The 23,659-nt window shown below is 44.2% G+C and overlaps 1 protein-coding gene across 1 annotated transcript in view; it reads right to left on the bottom strand.

Annotated features, from left to right (window-relative positions):
• RIPK2 (receptor interacting serine/threonine kinase 2) overlaps positions 1 to 23,659 on the bottom strand; it is a 276,042-nt gene that overhangs the window by 59,774 nt on the left and 192,609 nt on the right. Inside the window, exons 7-8 of the mRNA XM_069220445.1 lie at positions 21,878 to 21,963; positions 3,770 to 3,856 (exon numbers count right to left, since the gene is read on the bottom strand). Coding sequence (XP_069076546.1) covers positions 3,770 to 3,856; positions 21,878 to 21,963 — 173 coding nt within the window. The remainder of the gene's footprint in view (positions 1 to 3,769; positions 3,857 to 21,877; positions 21,964 to 23,659) is intronic.

The following is a 23,659-nucleotide window of genomic DNA, read 5'->3' as shown; positions in this document are numbered from 1 at the left end:
CCATAAGTTAGTGGCCCATTTTGGGCAGTCGCTTTATTGACTTTTAGAATTATTAATACTGCATTTATTTCGCCTGGAAACACCACAACTAGACAAGGAGGTTGAACTATTTTTATCAACTTAGGTCAAGGCTTCCTATCCTCCTTTGGTACAAGGGAGTGTAAGGAGCTCCACCCTCCTTCGTGTTGCTTTTCTTAATTTATCACTCCATCTTGTTTTGGGGGAAAGGAAAATTGTTTACATCGAACCCCCTTTCCTGTAGTCCTAGTGGTGCTTTGCCATATCCAAAGAGGTCATAAATCAACAGTTGCTGAATTGCTACTTAATAAAGGACATGGCACTTGTATGGCATTATCGGGTGTGGTTATGATGATGCCTTTGGAATTACCTTCAGGGTCCACTGGCTTCAGAATTTGTTTAGTGGCAGCAATCCTGTGATGCTTATTCTGGGAGAATCTGTATTCTTTTGTGTGTGAATCCTATACCCAGGCTAAATATAACTTTGTCATATCTTCGCCGTTCCTAAACACTATGGATTTTGTATTGGTTGCCTTCATAAGGTGTACCAGTACATTGTGAATCTCTTGGGTTGAATAAACAATCTTTCCCACTGGTTGTACCTTTTCTAAAGGATGCCCAGCTGGAACTGGAGCGGAGCCAGAATCTTTTGGTGAGAACCTTAGGACTGCTCCAAAGCTGGGCCAGGCTAATTAAGGGGGATTAGATGGTCAGACCACCAGGGCTCACCAGCTTCCCCTGTTAAAAAATCCACATTGGAATATCTCTAGAATACAGCTTTGGGTTCTTGTGAGGGATGCCTGCAGAGTGTGGACATCCATATGGTGACAGTTCAGGATTAGTTCCTCCCCTTTCCTGTGTTCCTATCCGTCACTTGGCAGCTACAGAGTGCAGGTATGAACTGCATCCCTGAAAACTCACATTGTTAAGAATCCCTTGAAATATTAATGAGAGGTAGGCGTCAATCACTGTGACTGAATAAACAAGGGGTATGAGCACATATCTCGTGCATCCCGAATATTTGTAATAAGGGTTTCTTTCCTGTCCTTTATCTTAGCATCAACAAAAGCCTCATTCAGATGCCTCCACAGGGGGCAACAGGACTCACTAGCATATGGTTTTTCTTAGTCACTCTCTCATCTTCATGTCTTTCTCCATACCTCTTTGATTCTGTCTCTCACGCCCTCTCCTCTATCTTTCACTTGTCCTTTCCTTCTTACCCTGGCATGTTCTTTTTCTTCGCCTTTGTCCCCCTCCTTTACATTTACTCTCTATTCATTTCTTGGTTTTGCTTATATTTTAATACATTGTCAAGTTCACCATTTGCCTTATCTCTACAAGATGCACCTATTCTTCGTGTATAGGAGGTATAGAAGATGGTGCAGTGTGAAAGGTGCCAGTCTTCACATCAATCTTTGGGACATTTCCACAGAGAGTGAGGAGACCTTTTTAATTTTTTATTTAAATAAATCTGATATAAATTACATAGCAGAAGATATTTCAGGTTTAATGCAAAGTTTCTCTACTAAATTCTACTTGAAAGTCTTCTATGCCTGTGACATCCATGGCCTTAAACACTGCAAGACAGAATTCCTGTTATTTGCCAAGAACAACAAACAAGAAATAGCACAGACATGGCTGAATGACCTGAACCTTGATAGCTTCTAGCCTCTGCTTTTACTGTATGCCAAGTCACTTGGATTCACCTTGGACCCCAAACTCGCCTTCCAGGAACACACAGCCAAAATAACAAAGATGGCCTGGTACTAGATCTCCTCTAAAGAAAGTGAAAACTTTTCTTCCAGAAAGTGACTTCAGAAGAGCTGCTGAAGCCCTCGTACTCTCACATCTGGTTGGGGTTACACCCTGCTTCACGGCCTCCCAAACCATACACTAGCCCCATTAATGCCACCCTGCATGCCGCAACGTCTCATCCACGGGCTGAAGAAATATGGTCACATCAACCTCATTCTGATGGAACTCTAATGGATTCTCGTGCTGGCCTACACTATCTTCAAAACCAAAACCAGCTGCATCATAAACAAAGCCATCAAGACAAGCATCATCCGCTTCTCTAGTGGAGAAATTCATAATCTCTGGTGGTTTTAATGGTCCTCAGAATACATGTAGCTAGTACACCATCAGCATGTAGACTAGGAAGTGTAAAAAAAGCAGCATGCCCTTTTCATCTGTGCACCCCAGATCTGGAACAACATTTCTGCATCCATTAGGACTGCCCCAATGCTGCTCCACCTAAGCACCTCTTTACAGAACATTACATCATGAATACATCCGTACATGATTAATACACTACTGATGTACTACACTAATAATCCATAAACCACCCCTCTCGATTTACTCATGACCTTTATACTTGTTTTTGATCCTGTACAGTGCGTCATTGCCTTTTGACTAGGATTGCACTATAGAAATACCACATGCATACCTACCTACTATCCTTTAGGGCTCCAAACAGTTTTTGTGGTTCCTTAGTCTCAAATAATACAGCATACCAAAGGGGCAAGACAATAATACTGCAGAGACACCAAAAGGAATATGGGAAGATCTAGGTAGAGGTCTAAGGCCCTCATTACGAGTCTGGCGGTCGTAACACCGCCAGACTTGCATTGATGGTCCTACCGCTTTGGCAGCGGTCAGACTGCAACATTATGACGGCGGTGGTTCAGCCATGATCGGATCGCCGGCCAGTTTCCTTCCACTGGAGGGATTGGCGCTACTAGCTGTCCTAATCCGCTGGGGCGGCACTGCATGCATAGGATTAAGATTCCACCAGCTTTTACATGGCGGTTGCACCACCATGTAAAACCTGGCGGAGATGGGGCCCCAATGGACAGCCCTGTCACAATTTTTTACTGTGTGCTGGGCACACAGTGAAAGGTGTGACAGGTGCTGTCAATTGCGAGCAGGTATCAATGCGGTGGGCCTGTTTCCCGCTAGCCCAGCGGGAAACTCGTAATAGAGGCTGCGGGAAGGTCACAGCACTGGCGATGGCCTGACTGCCGGAGTTTGGCGGGCAGCCTTTTCTGCCTACCAAACTCGTAATGAGGGCCTGAGTCTAATTATTCACATGTGGATCATAAGGACTTATCTGGAAAGCCATGGACGCCACAACCACTCAAGGTTGTTACACACTGAAGTAAATCCACAGACATATTTATAAAATTATTCAACGTACACTTACACTAGAAATTTGTAAATCATAAGAACGGAGAAATGATCAATAATTAAAATTGCTAACAGGAATACAATCCCTGAAAGAGGTAAGATGTTTAACCTAAATATGAGGTTGGAGGTAGAGAGACTGAGTAATAAGAAAAGAAAATATTTGTTTAGTGGAAACATAAGTAGAAAGTTTAGATACACAAACAAAAATCATAGAATGGAAAGATAATCGAATTTTTAACAGAAGTAAGACATGAAAAACAAAACAACTAAACATGCATTAAAAATGAACGTGCAATGAATAGAGATGAAAATCATATCTATGCCACAGACAAAACAAATTAAAGCAATTAATGACCACATGCTCCAGGTTAAGTGCAACATTAGTCATCATTTTAAAGTTGTGTGTATCACAACTTTAAAACGAGTCAGAGCCATCTCAGCCAACCATCTTTATGAGTAAAGCATTCAGTAAAATTATCATCTGCAAATTATATCCCACAGAAAGGTAGTATGAAGCTCTATATAAGAAAAAGGCTCTTATTTAAAAAGAGACAACGTAGCTTACCTCCTGTTTTTCGTATTCAAGGATATTAAGAGGTTCAGTTGTAGATTCCTGACAAATTCGAGGCTCCACACTGAGGTTATTCCTCACCTAAAAAAGTTAAATATTGGAAAAATATTGAGAATACATAATTTCAAAGATATGTCTAGTGACTTTGCCCTGTTCGTTTTGAGCAGCACTTGCAGCTGTTCATCTAATTAAATAATGCTAATATGTGGGCCATATTTTCATGTCCCACTAATCCCTTTTGAACTAAAATGCACAGCTGGAGCACTAGGGTATACCCAGTGAATTCCAATATGCATGACCAACTCCAAACTTTACTACATTCAAATGTCTGTTGGTTAACCTACTAACAGTTTTATTACACATTACTTGCTTGTGGACACCCCTCCAAAGGAACTTGTAAAAATCAGTACTCTGCTTAGCAACAGGTATCTTGTGGGCTGTTTTCAGCATACTTTGTACTATTAATGGGATCTTCTTTGTTCCATATCCAGGAACAAAGAAAATCCCATTGCCTACAATGGCGCACACTAGCTGTCCCTTGCAATGTGCTGCATTCGAGGGCTCGAAATACACTATTTCATTTACCACAAATAGGACACCATCAGCTCAGATGAGATTCGACACTCTTACTGCCGGCCTTGCTCAAGCATTAATACCATAGGCTGTATAAGACTACTCATCACCATGCAATCCTTCTAACTTGGTTTGAAAGGTGGTCATGCCCCCTCTATCTGCCATGGGTCCAGTAAACGACATGAGGCTTTACTTGATCTGTAACCATTTTTAGTGAGCTCATTCCAAAAGACATTGTGGCATACAGAGGAAACCTATTTTACTAGCTCTGTACGGCCCTTCAATCATAGCTTATAAAAATGGCCTAAAGATTGGCCGCAAGCAGACCAGCGAATGAGCTAAATTTCACTGTGTTATCATTCAATTGTGCTTATAAAATTATGCGGAAAATTGGTGGCATGCTGAGAAATGAACTCATGATGAAACATAAGCCTACAGAAATGGCATGGATGTCATGACTGTGCCAGTGCTTTATTTGTCAGCACTGACAATGACAGTAGCAATATAACTAATACACATCTAACTCCTACTAGTGTGACAATTTTGAGTACTCCTGGGCACCCAAATCTAGAAGAATGGCATAGGAGGCAGATATTATTCATTGGTAATGTACACTGAATTATTACATACTTTTTGTTTGATCTGGATTCAGGTAAAGATGCTGTAACCAACACAAATAAAATCTATAGATGCTGAAGGAGGACTTGAAACTGGAATAAAATAAGGGGCGGTATATAAGGGTTAGCAGTTAGCTTACGGTAAGTTTGAAGGAGCGAAGAGTTTTTAACAGGCTAGGATATTAATATCTCCTTATCTCTCTTCATCAGAAAACAACGAGTGATAAAGCCATATCAGTCAGATGAGTTTGCCTATTTTTGCCACACTCACCCACTATCAGAAAATTACAATTGGTGTAAATCTGCTTGGTGATGTTTGGGTTATGCTTTTCAAAATCTTACATTACTGGGCCGGAAGTTTGGATTAACCCAGGTCTAGCACGACCTCAAGTAACTTTTTAGCGCTATTGATTTCTAATCACTTTAAAAATTAATATCTCAAGTTGTATTAATTGGATCTTTGTCGATTTGGTCTTGTTTCCACTCATTAAAATATTCTTAATTTTTCTAAAGTGGTGTGGAGTCTTTTTGTGATGTTCTCACTGTGTTACTGTAATTCAAGACTTGCACAAATACTTTACACATTGACTCTGAAGTGAAGTATGACTGCTTTGTGCCAAGCTACCACAGGGTGATCACAGATTAATTTAATGTGTGTAACTGACTTACCCGGACTAGAATTGTAGTCCCTACTTGGACAGGGTGCAAACCTCAGCCATCTAAAGACTCAATGTTTAACAACGCATACTACATTCAAATGTAATGGTTGCTTCGATCACACTTGTCAATCTTATAACAGTCAACATTATTTTAAGGTAATAGGGTGTACATCTGGCCAGCTGCTTAACAACACAACCATTAATATCTTAACTACTGAGGGTCCTCCCTCCCCAAGAACTTCATGCTTAAGCCTTCTGAACGTTTTTCCACAAAAAGGATCAGGCCAAATTTCTGTTCTTTTTCCCCCACATGTTGAGGAATCTAAAGTTGCTTACGATTCAGAGATTACTCTGCCATTGACAGAGAAAATATCCAAAACAAAGCAAAATTATGGACATTAAAAGAAATGAGAACAAAGAGCTATACAATAAATCGCATGAGCTGTTCTTAAAATGGCATCAACAAAAGGTTTGCTGTGCTAGGATTGCTGTCTCCCAGTTTTCGGAAACAAGCATAACTGTAAAAACACAATGCATTTTTGTAAGTGGTAGTTTTTTGTGAGGCTTCAGCCTACTTGCAGTTTATGGTTTAAACAAGTGTGAACCTATGGGTGAACCTGGAATGCTATACATTTCTGAGAACTAGACAACATTCTAAATGCAGTCATTGATGTACATCACTCATGGATTATCCAAAGAAGATAACTGTTGAAATCTAAAATAATGTAACAAAGAAACATCAGAATATCTGACAATGTTTTCACCTGTAATGTTTTGTACAGATTGATGAAATACAAAAGTAATGTATTGTTATGTCCATCAGGCCCTTTTAGTTGCAGGGACATATCGTTTTTGTTGGTTGTACAAAAAGTATCTCCAGAGCCAACAACTTAGCTACAGCTAATAATGACTTTTATTGTGTACACAGTATCCTTCAATTTATATGGTAAATTATATGTATTTATAACAATGGTGATGTGTACAACTCTGAATTTAGGGTTACCCAAACTATCATGTGATAAAGATAGCATTTTGAAAACGTGTTTTTTCTTGCACAGTAACTTGCATTTAGAAGTCACAAAATTGAGAGAAATTCCACAGATAATACCAAATGTTTTATTATTTCGATAAAAACAGTACTCTATTCTTGTTGGTGAGCCTATTACCTGCTACATGAAAAGTTCCAAAACGCAACGTGGAAACCATCAAAAACGACTTTGGCAAAGTGAATGGAAGAAGTATTTGGGCCCACACTTGGCCACTAACCCAGAAATCTCTAAACACTCAACACCAAAGTGAGTTCAGGGTGTTTGATTTGTGTTGATCCCACTGTTTTCTTACCCACAATATCTTGCAAACCCCCAAACATTGAAAAATCATGCTTTTTCCTCACATTTCTGTGAGGGTAAGTTCCAGAAACAAACTCACCCCTTTTATACACTACACTAAATCGCTTAAGTACAAGTTCCAAAACAGTTAAAAAACTTAAAATACACCATTATTTCTAAGCACAAACATAGCTAACCAATATAGCGTTACTCTTTAACAAAAGATAATACCAGAGAAAACATTTTAGTATGAATTTACTAGCTGATAGCCCTATGCAAATAAAACAGTATTTCATGGGCCACTGTAGGGTCATTTATAAACGTTTTGGTCAGCCCCCCAAATCTTATTGTCTAATCATATGCAAAGTGTTTTGTTTCCTACATACTCTCTTACAGTTTGCTTTGATGGCAGAGCTTTATTTAAGTAGTGTCATACTTGCTCAGATACCAGCAGGATACCCTCTATGTTCATTCCATTCAAAATAGCTGTTGAGTTTCAAAACATTTGCATGATGCAGTGTATCGATGAGGTATGGCATTTTGATAAGGGCTCCCTTAATTTACTTACTATAAATACACAAGAATGTTCTGGCTATCTTGTCTGGTGTACTGATCAGGAAAGGAAAGAACATTTACACACAGGTGTGTTTTGTGTAGATAGTGGTAAAAGACCTTTGAACCTTACTAAAATAGAAGTTAAGCTGTTTCTCAATTCTATTAGGAACGTTTGGGCAGAAAGAAGATTGCACCACAAGTGATCTAGTGCCACATCCCAATGAATGTAAACTTTTATTTTATTACAACCCATTGTGATGTATCATTTTTATGAGTTTGTAGACAATGATACTGCTTGAGTGCACTGTAAATATACCAAAGATCATCTTCCTGTATCTCTAACATGTTTCTAGCCAGCTTCACCACTATGTATGATAGAGAAGCTTCAAGACCTTTGTCTCTACATGACACCATGATTTTAGTGTTATTAATTCTCAGTTAAGAAATTGTCTGGAGGGCACAGAAGTAACACACTGTATGGCAAACCTATTACAGAGTTCATCACAACAGGACCCAAAAGGTATGCATAGCTTTGGAGCAAAGTTTCCTTTAACATTAATACAAAGAGCCAGATTTGTAATTTGGCGGATAGCCCGTCTCTCCGGAGGTGGTGGAGTAAATTACTCCATTGTGCTGATGGAGGTAAGGTTCACCAGATTTAGAAATTACAGCCAAGTCATGGCGGTTTCTGTCAATGCTTTCAGCAGTTTCTTGCAGGGCCCCATCAGCATGACAGAGCCCTGCCCCAAATTGTTTTTTATTTAACATTTTCAAAAGAAAATTACAAAGTGGGATTTTCTTTTAAAAAAAGAAAAAGAAAAAAAAAAAAAATGCTCTCCTCTCCATGGAAGTCCTTTCCAATGGTCGTGGGAGCATTTAGCAGTTTTCACTGCCCCTTACCGCTAGAGTTTTCCTGGTGGTGACAGACAGTGAAAATTGACCTCTAATTCCACCCATTTAAATTAGGTGGGTGGAATTAGAGGTCTACCTCCAATGGCATTAACTCCACAGTGTCGTTAGAGGGGTTTAATTAGGCGAGAGAAGGAGACTGAGCAGTCTCGGTCATGATTAAACCAAAGTTCTGCCCACATCTAAACTCAGCTGGCAGACCATTATGTTGGGGGTAAGCATACTCCATCACCTTAGCGATGGAGAATGCTCACCACCAACTTATAAATCGTACCCGAGCACCCTTAATGTTTACACGGAAAACATAAATTTTCGAAAATTAAATGCGGCTGCACACTGGCCAAGATATATCTCCCTGAAAGCCTATTAAACAAGGGCCTAGGCTGGTACCACTACGTTGGAATGAGAAGTGCCTGTCCTTGATATCTGCTGGCTGTGACATAGGTGTTCAGGAAGCAGTATTGCCTTGATAGCCAGGCAAGGTGTCAACAAAACGTTGACTGCTCAGTTCTGCAAGACTTTTAGATTTGTTTCCACTCCACAGACCCTACTGCTTAGGGAGGTACTGGTTTGGTTTCCATTCTAAGGTGATGAACCTGTAGTTAGAAGTAACCATTGGAAGAACAAGTTAATTACCTTCAGGAATGCTTTTTCTGGTAGATACTCTATCTAATCATAGATTTCTCACTGCCATCTCATTTTGCCATTCTGTGGAGCGGTTTCCCTTTAACACCTCAAAAAGGTCCAAAGATAGAGATCTTCTCTTTAGAGGGATGGAAAACGTAAAAGACAAGAAACTGATATTAGTGCACACGAGTGGCATTTATATGCAGCTCTGCTCTGTCACTGAGGCAAATGATGCCACCTATTGGTGTGCAGGTGCACTGCTGGAAAAGCATTTGGAACCAGGATGGATCCTGTAAGATATTCTAAGCTGAGAAATCTGTAGTTAGAAATATCCCTCAGAAACATCAACATCATATCCTGAATATCCATGGCTTACAGCAGTGGTGGAAAGGCATTAAATATGTAGCAAACAAACAATGAAGGAAATCCTCTATGTGGGGCCCTGGTGGGACTTAACTGATGGAAAATCCTAAAGATGTCAGAAGCTTTAGGCCGTAGTCCTGAGATGATCTGCCACAGACTGCTGCAAGCTCGCCTTTAGCAGCCAGTCATCAAGATAAAGAAACACATGGATCTCTAAATTCCAAGGAGGGCACTCAAAACTGCCATCACATTTGTGAAAGGTCAAGGGGGCAGGGTAAAGCTGGAGGGTAGCATGGCAAATTGGAAGTGTTTCAATCACGCCATGAACTGTGAATAACTCCTCTGGGACTTTAGGACAGCTATATGAAAAAAGTTGTCCTGCAATTCAAGGGACCCCGTCTGGTCTACTGGGTCCAGAGCAGAAAGAATCTGAGACAGGTTGCGTATTTTGAATTGGTCTCTCCACAGAAAGGCATTCAGTGGGTTGTGATCCAGTAGAGGCCTGAGGCATCTGTCTATCTTCAATACAAGGAACTTGCTGCAAGAAGACTGACTGCTTGCAGCAAGATTTCAGAATGTTCCGCTGAGTGCTGTAAAGTCACTCTGATAGTTGCAGTTATAAACGGCAGGATGCAGCCCCTCTGAATGATTTGCAAGACTCCCCTGTCCAACATAATGGATCTCCAGCAGGAAAGAAAATATTGTATCCGGTTTAAGACCAGCTGAGTATGTGCTTGTGAGGACAGGTTAAAGCGACATGGCAACAGCTGCCTCAGGGGAAGAAGAGTTCGAGGAGAGCTGCCCATTCTGGTGTGATCATCTCTGGCTGCTGCCATAACCTCTGCCAAGAAAGGACTTGGTTTGATGCTGCTACAGAGGATGGGATGGTGATCTGATCTGTAAACCAGACACTTGAATTAATCCATGAATTTTCTGTACTGTTATTGGAATTGCTTGGCGGGAGACAAGAGTTCCAAGGATCATGCTGTGGGCGTGAATGTCCTTAAATCGTTTGTTTACAGAGGAGGCTGATTTGGTACTCAGTGTGGAGTCGTCAAAGGGAATGACCATCAAGAGTGCTTGGATGGCTTCTGAAAACCTGGGGGATGTAATCCAGTTGTGCCTTGTAAGCACTATATACTGGGGTCAACAGCTCTGCCAACTCAGTCTGTCACATACAAGCCTGTATGCGAGAAATACTTTGCTGCGTCCTGATCATAATGAATTGTTTGAGCCAGCGAGGTATTGAGTTGTTCTGGAAAAGTCAGAAGATCTCACTGGTCAAGTGACAAAGCATAAAGCTGTCCAGAAAGCACACTGCAGTAAATGCTCCTAAGGCTAGGCTTGCTGAAGAGAACATTCTTTTTTGGGAGGCATCAATATGTGTGAACCTCTTTATAGAGGAATGTTCCTAAAGACGTAAGGCATGACTTTACTTGTTGATGCCAGTATCACTACACTTTCAGACATTGGATATTCTGTGGAAATAATTTGCTATCAAGAGGTACCAGTCTATGTCACCTGCCCACAGGTCGACTGACCAGAGGTCCGACCATGAACCAGACCAGGTGGCCATGCGGTTGTCCCTGACATCCTCATTAAATGTGGCTCAGAAGAGGTACGACTTGGTTGAAGGATCTCAGTTAATACATTTCTGTTAAGTCTGCAAGCAGGCAACTGTAAACCAAGCACTTCTGTAGCCTTTCATACAACTACAGAGAAAAAGGCAATATTAACCAGTGGAGGCCGAGAAGGCCCACTGGCATCTTATAAATCCCAGCTTACCGTGACATTGGTAAAATGAGGGAAAATAGGTGGTAAACCTCCTCTGCCTCATCATCATCAGTGGCCTGGGGACCAATTTTGTATACTCTGAACCCTATCAAAGAAGTACCTGAATAAGGCCTCTAATCTCGAAACAGTGCTGGTGTCAGGGCACATACTGAGGTTTAGGGTGTGACTGTATACTCACTGTTTGTGCTTCTGAACACTCGTAGTGTGACATAGGCCTGGAGCAAGTCAATGACAGCTCGAAATGGAAGACTCGTGTTAGACTCTAGTATGGGGCAAGTGGAGTCTGTATTGTCATCTAGCAAGGACCTAGGAACCAGGGTGAAAGCACAGGCCTTGGGACAGGCCCATTAATCAGTCTAACTTGGTCAGTTTGTCCTAAAGGATGGCCCGCCATTGGAAGTCCAACTGGATCGGCTATCTGGGCAGAAGGGGCGGCAGAGGGAGACATAAGTGTCTGAAAGAGCTGTAACAAGGTCTTCTTAAAGGCTACTGCTTGCTTCATTTTCAAAGATGACCCAGGGAATTTGAGGCACCCTGGGATCAGATGCAAGACAGTAATGAGTCAGAAGATGCTTGTAGGTACGATGTTTACAAGTAATGCCTTTGAGCCTACTCAAATGGCATTATGGGTGGCCTGGAATGTTTTTGACTTACTGGAAGACTTGAAGCAGATTTGAGGTCTCATATGGGAATAGCTTCTACAACAAGATCACAAGTGGCCTTGTAACTTGGAGAGAAAGAGGGACTTATGATCAAACCGTGAATTCTCTTAGTGTTTGGAGCCAGAGTTTTGCTTCCCACTCCTGGATCGCTTCAGGTGCATGACAGCGCATTTATCACATGACTTTGAATCACAAATGGACCCAAGCAACAAAGAGACATGTCATGCAGGTCCATGATCATCACCTGCTTCTTGCAGTCATGACCTTGCTTGAATATTGCACTTTCAGGGGAGACAGTGTGTCTTGCACACTGTCTGAGTTAAGTTTGAAGTCGTCAGAGAATCAAAGAGTTCTGGATCTGCTTCGAACAGAGAAAGAAAAGAACTGCATCAGCACGCAGGTGTGACATTTATATGTGGATCTGCTCTGTCAATTCTCGGTCAGTAGAGTCATTAAGGAACCACATGGCACCTCCTGTCAGTGCCCAGTAGCACCTCTGCAAAATTCTCTGAATCCATTCTGGCGCCTTGGGATAATGTAAAGGCGAGGGAACTGCAATTAGAGATATCCATCAGAATCAAAAGTGTATGGTCTGTCCTGTGATCTGCAATGGCCAGAAAATACAGTACGCACAAAAGCACATCAAGATTGCACACTCTCTGAAGGCTGCAAGAGAGGGCAATGTGTTCTGAATAGCATCGTTCTCTGAATTGTGGTGTGTTTTGCCTGCTCATATGACCTGTTTAGAGGAATATGCTATGGGACACAACAAAGCAGGCCATCACTGCAAGCTTGAGATAGGCATTCTTGGGGACTTAACGCAGGCCCTTGGATTATGTGTGTTTGGCCTGAGCCATTACCACATAGCAGCAAGTGCTGTGACACTCAAAATCATACAAAGACTCTGTGAGGCACAAACTGGGGCATAGGTAGTTCAAAACTGAGTGCATTGCTTTCTTTGGGCTGTTTTTCCAGATCCTCCAATTAACAACGTACAATACTCTATGACTAGCAACATAAGTCAACCATAGGGAGGATTTGGAATCACTGAAGGTTTTTATATTTTAGCCTGCAATGCATTATGGAAAAAGGAGTGATCTAATATTCCAATCTGGAGTAGGGTTCTGTCCATGGATAAAGCAGGCCAATGGCCTATCTTAATCCAGAACAAGATCAGCTGTAAAGTAACACCCAGACCTCTAAAGGAGAGGTGGGCGTGGCCAAGATGGCGGAGTAGACGGATGCGTCTTTCGGAGCTCCACCTTCCGGGCCCCGAAATAGCACAGCGGCTGGACCGGCCCTCTACAGAAGGGTGGCCGCGAGCAGAGGAGGACGAGGGCAGTGCCTGGGGCCGCCCCGAGAACTCGAGGGGCGAGCCCCTGGACCGGGTTTGTCCGGGCAGCGGCGGCGGAGGCAGAGCCGCGTGAGGCTGGAGGTGGTGGGCATTTCCTTACCTCTCTGTTCAATTAGCTGCAAGTGGATCTGCAGGAGCTTCGCAGAGACATCTCCCAGGAAGTGCGAGATCTGCGGTCTGACATTACTTCTTTGGGGGAAAGAGTGTCCAGCATTGAGAATAATGAGGTCTCCAGAGGGGAGGAAGTCGAGCAACTCCAGCAGGAGATACTGCGCCTGCGTGAACATCAGGAACAGCTGCAGATCATGACTGAAGATTTAGGAAATCACTCTATGCGCCATAACATACGCATCAGGGGGGTCCCGCAAGGGGCCGAGTGAGATGATGTCTGAGAGTTCGTTACGGCTTTGTTTAACTCCCTCTTGTCTCCTGAGAGCCCACCGGAGATCCTCCTGGACCCGGTCCATAGAGTGAGCCGAGCGGGGGGTGCCGGGGTGCGCCCTCCTGATATTTTAGTGTGCGTCCATAATTTTCTGGTTAAAGAAGCAATACTGCAGAAGGCGCGGAACTTGCCGCAGGTCCAGTTTAGGGGGCACAACTTGCAGCTTTATCAGGACATCTCTGTGTTGACGTTGCAGAGGTGCAGGGAGTTTAAGCCTATCACGGACCACCCCCGGGCGGCCTCCATGTCCTATACCTGGGGTCATCCCTTCCACCTGGTGTTCGAATGGGGTGATCAACTGAGACAGGTGAGGACGCTCCAGGAGGCCCATCGGGTGCTGGGGCTGGAGGAGACGGAGCACCGGCCGGGTCACCCGGAGGGGGCCCTGTTGGGAGCCGACCCGGATGGCGGCATAAGGAGAAAAAGTGGAGGCCGTTGCGGCCGTCGTCCAGAGAGCGAGCGCGGGAGAGACAAGCAGTTTTGAACAGTGTCGCCGCCGGTGCTGGACAATAGGTCCTAATGGTCATTGCTGGTGAGGGGAGGCGCTGGTGGGCCGCCCGGCAGAGGTGAAGTGTACCGGACTGGGGCAGAACCTGTGTGGCGGGGCTTCTGGGAGTCAGGAGCGAGCCCGGTGGTGTGTCCCCGACTTTGGTTGCAACCCTTCCTCGATGTGGACGTATCACAGAGGACTTGAATGTTGGTTGATCTGCACCTGTTGTGCTTTTTTGTCTTGCCATACTGTACCCCTCTACAGGTCATATGCTCATTACTGGGGATTATTATGGGATTCCCTGCCTGCCTTAACTGGAGCTACCCCCGTGACTGGCTTCATAGTAGAGGGCCGGCAGTTGCAGTTCCTATCGCCTCATCATGGGTTTAAGCTTTAAGTGTCTTAGCTTCAATGTTCGTGGCCTCAATAACCCTTTGAAGAGGCTGGCGATCCTGTCCTTCTTGGAGCGCTCTGGGAGTCAGGTTTGTTTGTTGCAGGAAATGCATTTATTGGCTGCGGACACACATCGTATGGGCTCTAGGTGGTTTCCCTGGCAGTACTGGTCCTCCACTTCCACAAAGCAAGGTGCTGTGGCGATCTTGTTTTCGAGGTTCTTCCCTGGGGAGGTTGTTGCTAAGATCCACGAGGTCAGGGGTAGATATTTGGCTCCTTTCATTTCATACTAGCCAATATATACGCACCCAACACTCAACAAGAAAGTTTCATAGAGCAGGTGCTGTCTTCGACGTTTACGACCTCGGACAGGGCCTTACTAGTAGGAGGGGACTTTAACATTGTTCTGGACAATGATTTAGATAGATCGGGGCACAGGTATGGGCAGACTGGGGCTTTAACCTCAGCAGGGCTTCAATGGCTAGCTGATTGTGGCTTGGAGGATATCTGGCGAATGACACACCCGGGTCTGCGAGATTACTCGTTTTACTCAGCAGCGTCTAGAATGTATGTGCGCATAGATTACTTTTTAACCACTTTGGAGTTCCGCGCATGAGTTCAGGAGACTTTGATTGAGCTGAGGGCCTTGGCAGATAATGCCCCCATAACTGTGATGGCTCATGTGGATGCTGGTTCCGCGCAGGGTCGGGGGTGGCGCTTCCGGGACATGATGCTGCAGTCTTGGGAGGTGGCAGACTTGTTGCGCCAATCGATCAGACACTACCTTGAACAGAATGATGAAGGACAGACTAACATAGGAACGTTGTGGGAAGCGCTTAAAGTGGTCCTGCGGGGGAGGTGATCTCCCTCTCGGCTAAGGAAACCAAGGCCCGGAGGGATAAGCAAGAGGCCCTGGCGCGGAGAGTGGCGGCTCTGGAGCGTTCCCATAAATATACGGAAGCTCCCAGTGTCTGGAGGAAACTGGAGAAGACCAGCTTGCAATTGAAGAGACTGGACTGGGATAGGGCGGAGTTTGCTTTAGTGCGCCTTAAACACAAGTACTATGCTGGGGGCAACAGGAGTGGGAGGCTTCTGGCTCAGAAGTTGAGGGCCCAGAGACATGCCTCTGCAGTGCACATGGTGCGCTCCTCCTCACGGGGGAGGCACACACGGATGAACAGATCGCGGAGGCCTTTGCTGATTTCTATTGGGAACTCTATACGGTGGACGCGGCTATTGCTTGCGACCCCTCCCCCTATCTTTCTGACTGTGCCATCATGCTGCTTAGAGAGCAGGGTGCGGCTCTCCTCGATGAGCCCATTCGGTTGGAAGAGGTGATATCAGCAAATTCACGCTTAAAGGCTGGGAAGTCACCTGGTCCGGACGGTTTTACTCCGCTTTTATATAAAACTTTCTGTTCAGAGCTGGCCCCGGTACTTACCCGATTATTCAACTCTTTTACAGAGACTAAAACACTTGTTCCTAGTATGCTCGATGCTATTATTACAGTTATCCCTAAGCCCGGGAAGATCCCGGAGGACTGTGGATCTTACCGGCCCATCTCACTCCTTAACATCGATGGCAAGCTGTTTACAGGTGTATTGTCGCAGCGCCTAAACCCATATATGCCTGGACTCGTTGACCCGGATCAGGCGGGCTTTATACCCCACCGACAATGTGGAGATAACACTAAGCAGATTTTGCATCTGATCGATAAGACGCATCAGTCCCATAGAGAGGCACTCCTTCTTACTATTGACGCGGAAAAGGCATTCGACAGAGTGCATTGCCCGTACCTCTTCCGAGTAGCTTTTTGGTATGGGGCCGACATTCCTGACGTGGATCAAGTGCGTCTACAGCCGACCTAGTGCGGTGGTGCGCGTCAATGGAACTGTTTCATTGCCGTTCCCCATAGGAAGAGGAACGAGGCAGGGGTGCCCCATTTCCCCGCTTCTGTTTGCTTTCTATATGGAACCCTTTGCACAGAGGCTTCGAGCTGCCCCTCATATTACGGGCATTAAGTTTGGGGGTGACCACCACCTTATTAGTCTGTACGCGGATGATGTGATCCTCACCCTCGCGGAGCCCATGGTTTCTCTCCCGGCGCTCGTGGATGCTTTAGATGCATTTGGTGCAATCTCTGGGTTCCAAGTGAACGTGCAGAAGTCGCAGATCTTGAATCTGTCGGTTCCGTCGGACCAAGAGGCAGAATTGTGCTCTAGATTTCCCTTTTTATGGGCCGCCTCGTATATCCTATATCTGGGAATTGTTCTAGATAAGACAGTGGCAAGGACAGCCCGTTTGAATTACAAGGCCCTCTCTAGGGAGATACTCAGGGATCTAGAGACATGGAGGAAGTATAAACTATCGTGGTTCAGCAGGATCGCTGTAATCAAAATGATGATCTTGCCGTGCTTACTCTACCTGTTTCAGACACTTCCTCCCACTCCGACACCTAACACACTTGCTATGCTTCAGGCGGCGATCATGAAGTTTATATAGGACCGGCGGCACAGCTATGTTTCCTGGTTGAGTGGAACCGACCGCTGGTGGAAAAGCATTGGTGCTTCATGGACCAGGCGGTGGTTGGTTCACATGTCTGGAGAGAGCCTTTGTTACGGCGTCGACATAGAGCGACGGGCCTCTACTCTTCTCCTATCACAGGGGCGACTCTTGGAGTGTGGGACGCGGTGGCGCTCCGATGCGGCTTGACGACCTTCCCCCCCCCATGACACTGATATGTGCAAACCCAGAGTTTGCTCCCAGCTTGAGCTCTGAGGGCCTTCAACGTCTACATGCGAAGGGATGCAGAAGGGTGGGGTGCCTCTTTGATGGGGACGGTATTATTCCCTTTGACCATCTCCGGGAGATTTATGGCTTTGGAAGTGGATAGACTGTCCTTCTATCAAGTCAGGCATTGGGTGCTTATGCCATTTGAGAAATGGCTGATAGGGAAGAAAGATGAGATGCGGTTGATATCAGAAATTTATCACATCTTCTCAGGGCTGTATCCTTTGACAAGACTAAATGGCAGCAGCAGCGCTGAGAGAGGGAGTTGGGGAGAGAATTTTCGGAGGAGGAGTGGGAGGGAATTTACTTTAGGGTGCACCACGCGGCGCACCATATTCCGGGGGTTGAAATGGCCTATAAGATCGCTACTTCCTGGTACTATACCCCTGCGAGGATACATGAATGGGACTCTACTAAATCTGGGCTTTGCTGAAGGGGGTGTGGGAATACGAGCTCGCTCATCCACCTGCTGTGGCACTGCCCAAAGCTGACGAGATACTGGAATTGTATTCTGGATGAGATTGACAGAGCGTTTTCCACAGAGATCCCAAGGTTCCCGGCATACACTATTCTAGGTTTATCTAACCCTCTCACCTTTGCCCTCCGTTCTTTGCAGGGTCTGCAGATTGCCCTTGCCCTCAATGCGGCACACCAGGTGATTCTTGGATTGTGGGGCACGGACGGGGTCCCGAGCTATACCTCCTGGCTTTACAAGCTTTGGTATATTCTGGCCATGGAGAAACTAACTTTTGTGGCTGATCAGAGGGCAGATGAATTAGCTGAGCTGTGGAAAACCCTTTATTCAGCTCCTATCCGCTGAATTTAACAAACTCACATGCCCTGTATATCTGAGGGTGCTGAGGTTACTTGGAGCTGACTGATTGGGGAGCCGGAATTAGGGCGGGGGGGAGGAGGGAGTGGGAGTCAGTTGGCGCTAAAGGCCGGGGGGTGGGGACCGGGTGGGTGCAGGATGGACTCTAGCTGAGCATTGCTGTGAGGGGTTCTGTTGTGTTACTTGTTAAGGTTGTCTGTGACCTTACTTCTGTTTCTTCTTTTCTTAAGACGGGGCATCGGCGCTCGCTAGGTCTCGTTCTAGTTCGAGGTTTTTTGGGGTGGGAGGGACAGATCTGCACTTAGCTGTGGCTGTATAGCCCTTTCATTGGAGCTTATTCCTTGGGCTGGTTGATGGAAGATGTGAAACGCTGCGAGCCCGAGAGGTTGCAGGCGCATGGCTGTGTAATGTGTTTCTTGCATCCTAAACTGTTAATAAACAGATTTGATCCATAAAGGAGAGTTCGGATACTTAACATCTATTGCTGGTGATACAGTGAAGACAAAAACTGGAGTGAGCCAACAGAAATGATATAGACGTGGCATTCTTTTAGCACACAATTAACAGCCTAAGAGTGCTTTATTTGGACAAAGTGCCAGCTTCAGATCTGTAGTAGATTGTTTGCAAACTTACTTAGATTTGCCCTACTATTGCTGAGAGATAAAAAGTTGTTGTGGATACAGATCAAATGTCAGTTAGATGTGCTTCTGAAGCAAGCTCATCCATAAGCCCATGAAACATCTCCTTCATTTAGTTCTCTGCAGTACCATGAAACACAGGCTCCTACTGCTTATCGCACAGTGGGTAGCATAATTCATCTGTGTATAGCTGCCATGTTGCTCCAGCCCAATAATTTCAAATTCTTGAATAGTGTGGAACAGACATCTACAGGTGCAATAACTGCATGCGCTAACATGGAAGTGGCTATTTCATCAGCAGAATGTGTATTTATGCAGTAAATCATCCTAGCATAACTTTTAGGTAGGTTATGAAATTTCAACCTTCTCAAAAACAGGCCAAATATCCTTAACGAAAACCCAAGATACCCTCAGTCTCACACAGAGCGTGTTAGTGATTTTAATTGTTACATATGGTTTATAGTACATAAATCGAGACTGTGGCCCTGATTTAGATATTGGCGGATGAGTTACTCAGTCACAATGGTAATGGATATCCAGTCTGCCGAAACCAAAATCCCATAGGATATCATCCGATTTAAATTTCAGCAGGTGGGATATCAGTCACCATTATGCCTGAGTAACTCGTCCGCCAATATCTAAATCAGGCCCTTTGTCATCTATGGAAAAGAGCTATAACAAAGACTCTCGCTAAGAGCATCAATTCAGTTGTATGTAACGATACGTCCCAGCGAGCACAGATAAGCACACTTTATGTATTCTGTATTTGAGCAAGTTTAGCACACTTTAGTTATTCGTTCTGAAAGAGATTCTGATAGTATGTGCATGAGCAATATCCTTGTTGCAAATGATCAGGCTTTAAACTAATCCTACATTTAGCCATACACAACAAATGTCCTGTTATTCAGTCATATGGGCATTCACTAGTATCAAGATAGTCCAGTGTTTTCATATTTTCATAAACACAAACTATCCTACTGTAAATGCACATTTTAAACATTTAATCAGCGCCTGTTTAACTACACCAATTAAGATATTTTACCTCGACAACTCAGCAGGGCTTCTTTGTTGAAACTGGGGATAGAAATCCAAAACGAAATTGTGAGACTGCCAGCTGCTCAGAATACTGAGAAATGTACTGCCTCTGAATAAAGAATTTCAAATGGATCTATTTGGCGAGGTTTCAAGTTGCTTTGAACCATTTCTGAATGTCTTACTCCCACAATGTCCAAATGCTTCTGCAACACATCCTTCCATTACATCCTGCCTAGTTCATTTTTTTTCGGCTAAATGTATGTTTTCCCCTTGTGCCTTAACTGTAGTGTGGTTCTTAGTCTGCCTCCTCAACCTCCTCTCAAACTGTCAAATCAAATATTTGTGTTAACAAGTGCTTAAGTTTTCTTACAAGGAACTAGGCAGGTTGTAATGGAAGGATGTGTTGCAGAAGCATTTGGACATTGTGTGAGCCCCCTCGCCGACATCGCACGCAAACACAACATCAACATCATCTCCTACGCCGATGATACCCAGCTGATACTCTCCCTCACCAAAGACCCAACCACTGCCAAAATCAACCTACAGGAAGGAATGAAAGACGTCGCAGAATGGATGAAGCTCAGCCGCCTAAAGCTGAACTCAGACAAGACGGAGGTCCTCATCCTCGGACAATCCCCTTCCGCCTGGGACGACTCCTGGTGGCCCACGGCTCTGGGCACCGGATCAACCCCCTCAGACCACGCACGCAACCTCGGATTCATCCTGGACCCCCTCCTCACTATGACCAAGCAAGTCAACTCCGTCTCGTCATCATGCTTCAACACCCTACGCATGCTCCAAAAAATCTTCCGATGGATCCCCGCCGAAACCAGAAAGACAGTTACCCATGCCCTCGTCACAAGACGTCTGGACTACGGAAACACCCTATACGCAGGGACCACCGCAAAGCTACAGAAACGTCTTCAACGCATACAGAACGCCTCCGCACGCCTCATTCTCAACATCCCTCGCCACAGCCACATATCCGCCCACCTGAAACACCTGCACTGGCTCCCCGTCAACAAGAGGATCACCTTCAGGCTCCTCACCCACGCACACAAAGCTCTCCACAACATGGGCCCCGAATACCTCAACAGCCGCCTCTCGTTCTGCACGCCCACCCGCCAGCTTTGCTCAGTCAGCCTCGCCCTTGCCACTGTCCCACGTATCCGCATGGAACTCCCTCCACGCACACCTAAGAACTACCCAGGACCATCTCGCCTTCAGGAAGCGCCTCAAGACATGGCTTTTTAAACCCTGTTCTTAGCCTCCTAGACATGGGAGAGATGCGTGCAAATGGCATTTGGCAGCAAAGAAATCACAGATAAATAAAAAAAATATATATATATAATATAAATAAATTGGACATGCTACACTACCCAGGTGTCCTCATGCCCCTTATTGGTGGTAGTTTAACATTTGTAGTTTTGATATATAAATGTGTTAGTTCTAACTCGCAGACATTGTACCATATATTTCTGTTTCTCCTCTCATCTCGTCCACTTCCTGGATGCTGCTGGCGCTCTAGCAGCATGCAGTCCTATGAGCGCATTAGTTAAACAAAATAAATACATGCGTAACTGATGTTGTTATGGAAATCTGTTCAAAAAGCAATAAAGCATTCAATAAAAATGAAGCAGAAAGTCATTCTGTTTTTTTTTTTTAATCCAACACCTGGACAGTGTATGTGCCTTCTCACCCTAGACCTTGAAACGTCTTGCTTATTTATATGTACAGCTAGTGTTGAAATGCTAGTGTTGAAATGCTGTCACTGGTTATGGTACCACACAACGCTGCTCCAATTTAGGAAACAGTTGAAGATGAACATCTTTAAAAAGCACTACTTCACAATGTAATAGCACTACACATCTGCTCTTGAAAAACATCTACCTCAGCCATCACCAACAGACTATACTTTATGCCTGTACCTCTGACCATCTACAGTGCCCCATTGCCTTTTGGTTAGGTTCCCTCTACACAAACAGTGCAAACATATACATAGAACATATGGACAATTTCAATGGAGTGAAAGTGAACTTACTCTGGATCTTTTAATCTGCAGTACGTCTTCCAATATAGATATTTCATCAAACTTTTCTGTTATAGGCTCCAGTTCTATCAAACATTCTAAAATAAAAACAAAGAAATGTAGACAGAAATGATAGCAAACTTGTAAAAAGAAAATGTGCAGACTTTCTTGGTAAAAATGGCAGTTTACCACACCTCCAAACAGTTAGAAACAATAACATTTCCAATTATCTAACACCAACTGGGTCACTGAGCAAGCGAAAAATGTGAAGAAAACAGTCACAATGAAGAAAGGATTTGTGATATGGTGCATTTGAAGGCTGTATATTGTACTATACTGACATAATGCTAAAATGTAAGACAGACATGGAAGCTCAAACATAGATCTACTTCCAGTCAATCAGTCAATGAAGCAAAACACACAGGATACAGACTATCCGCAAGGCTCATTATGATTCTTGCTTCAAAATATGCCACATCAGAAATTCTAAATTCTGCAGCGTTTCTCCAGGTACACGAGTAGTCAATCATCTAGCAAGGCAGTTTGGGCTGCGTCACTTTTGATAGGCAGTAAAGCTTTCAATTATATTTTTGAGTGCTACCTAATATATATATATATATATATATATATATATATATATACACACACACACACACACACACACACACACACACACACACAAACATATATAGAAATTCTAGCATTAAGTTTCAGAATGTCCAATTGTGTATTAAGGTGAATAATGCCACGGTTTATGGCTGGGGGCACTACTAGTGTTTGTGCATAGATTACTTACAAGTAAACTTAATTACTTCAACTCTTCTCTCTAACATAATATTAAGTTGGAAGTATGCAGTTCCTAAGACAGATTCCCCTTCTATTACTGCTACTTCCTTCTTTTCTCAACTCTCCTTAGGCCCTTCCTTTTCTCAATAAAATTAAACAATTCTTTGGTTGTGCTGAGCTAGTGCTGATGGGGCCTATTCACAAATACATAATATATATATATATATGGAAAATGTCACTTACCCAGTGTACATCTGTTCGTGGCATGAGTCGCTGCAGATTCACATGCTGTGCATTATCCTGCCATCTAGTGTTGGGCTCGGAGTGTTACAAGTTGTTTTTCTTCGAAGAAGTCTTTTCGAGTCACGAGACCGAGGGACTCCTCCCTTTTGGCTCCATTGCGCATGGGCGTTGACTCCATCTTAGATTGTTTTCCCCGCAGAGGGTGAGGTAGGAGTTGTGTATATAGTAAAAGTGCCCATGCAATGGAGTGAGTATGTATGTACATAATGTGTATAAAAAATATTATATATTTACAAATTTATAAATGTACAAGTTTCATCAACTTATAACGGCTACAGGCTCCCGGGGAGGCGGGAGGGCGCATGTGAATCTGCAGCGACTCATGCCATGAACAGATGTACACTGGGTAAGTGACATTTTCCGTTCGATGGCATGTGTAGCTGCAGATACACATGCTGTGCATAGACTAGTAAGCAGTTATCTCCCCAAAAGCGGTGGTTTAGCCTGTAGGAGTTGAAGTTGTTTGAAATAATGTTCGTAATACAGCCTGTCCTACTGTGGCTTGTTGTGTTGTTAACACATCTACACAGTAATGTTTTGTGAATGTATGAGGCGTAGACCATGTGGCTGCCTTACAGATTTCTGTCATAGGTATATTTCCTAGAAAGGCCATTGTGGCGCCTTTCTTCCTAGTGGAGTGCGCCTTTGGTGTAATAGGCACATCTCCTTTTGCTTTAATATAGCAGGTCTGCATAAATTTCACTA

Source organism: Pleurodeles waltl, chromosome 2_2 (genome assembly GCF_031143425.1).
Source record: "Pleurodeles waltl isolate 20211129_DDA chromosome 2_2, aPleWal1.hap1.20221129, whole genome shotgun sequence".
Lineage (NCBI taxonomy): Eukaryota > Metazoa > Chordata > Amphibia > Caudata > Salamandridae > Pleurodeles > Pleurodeles waltl.
This window is presented reverse-complemented; position numbering and strand designations above follow the sequence as displayed.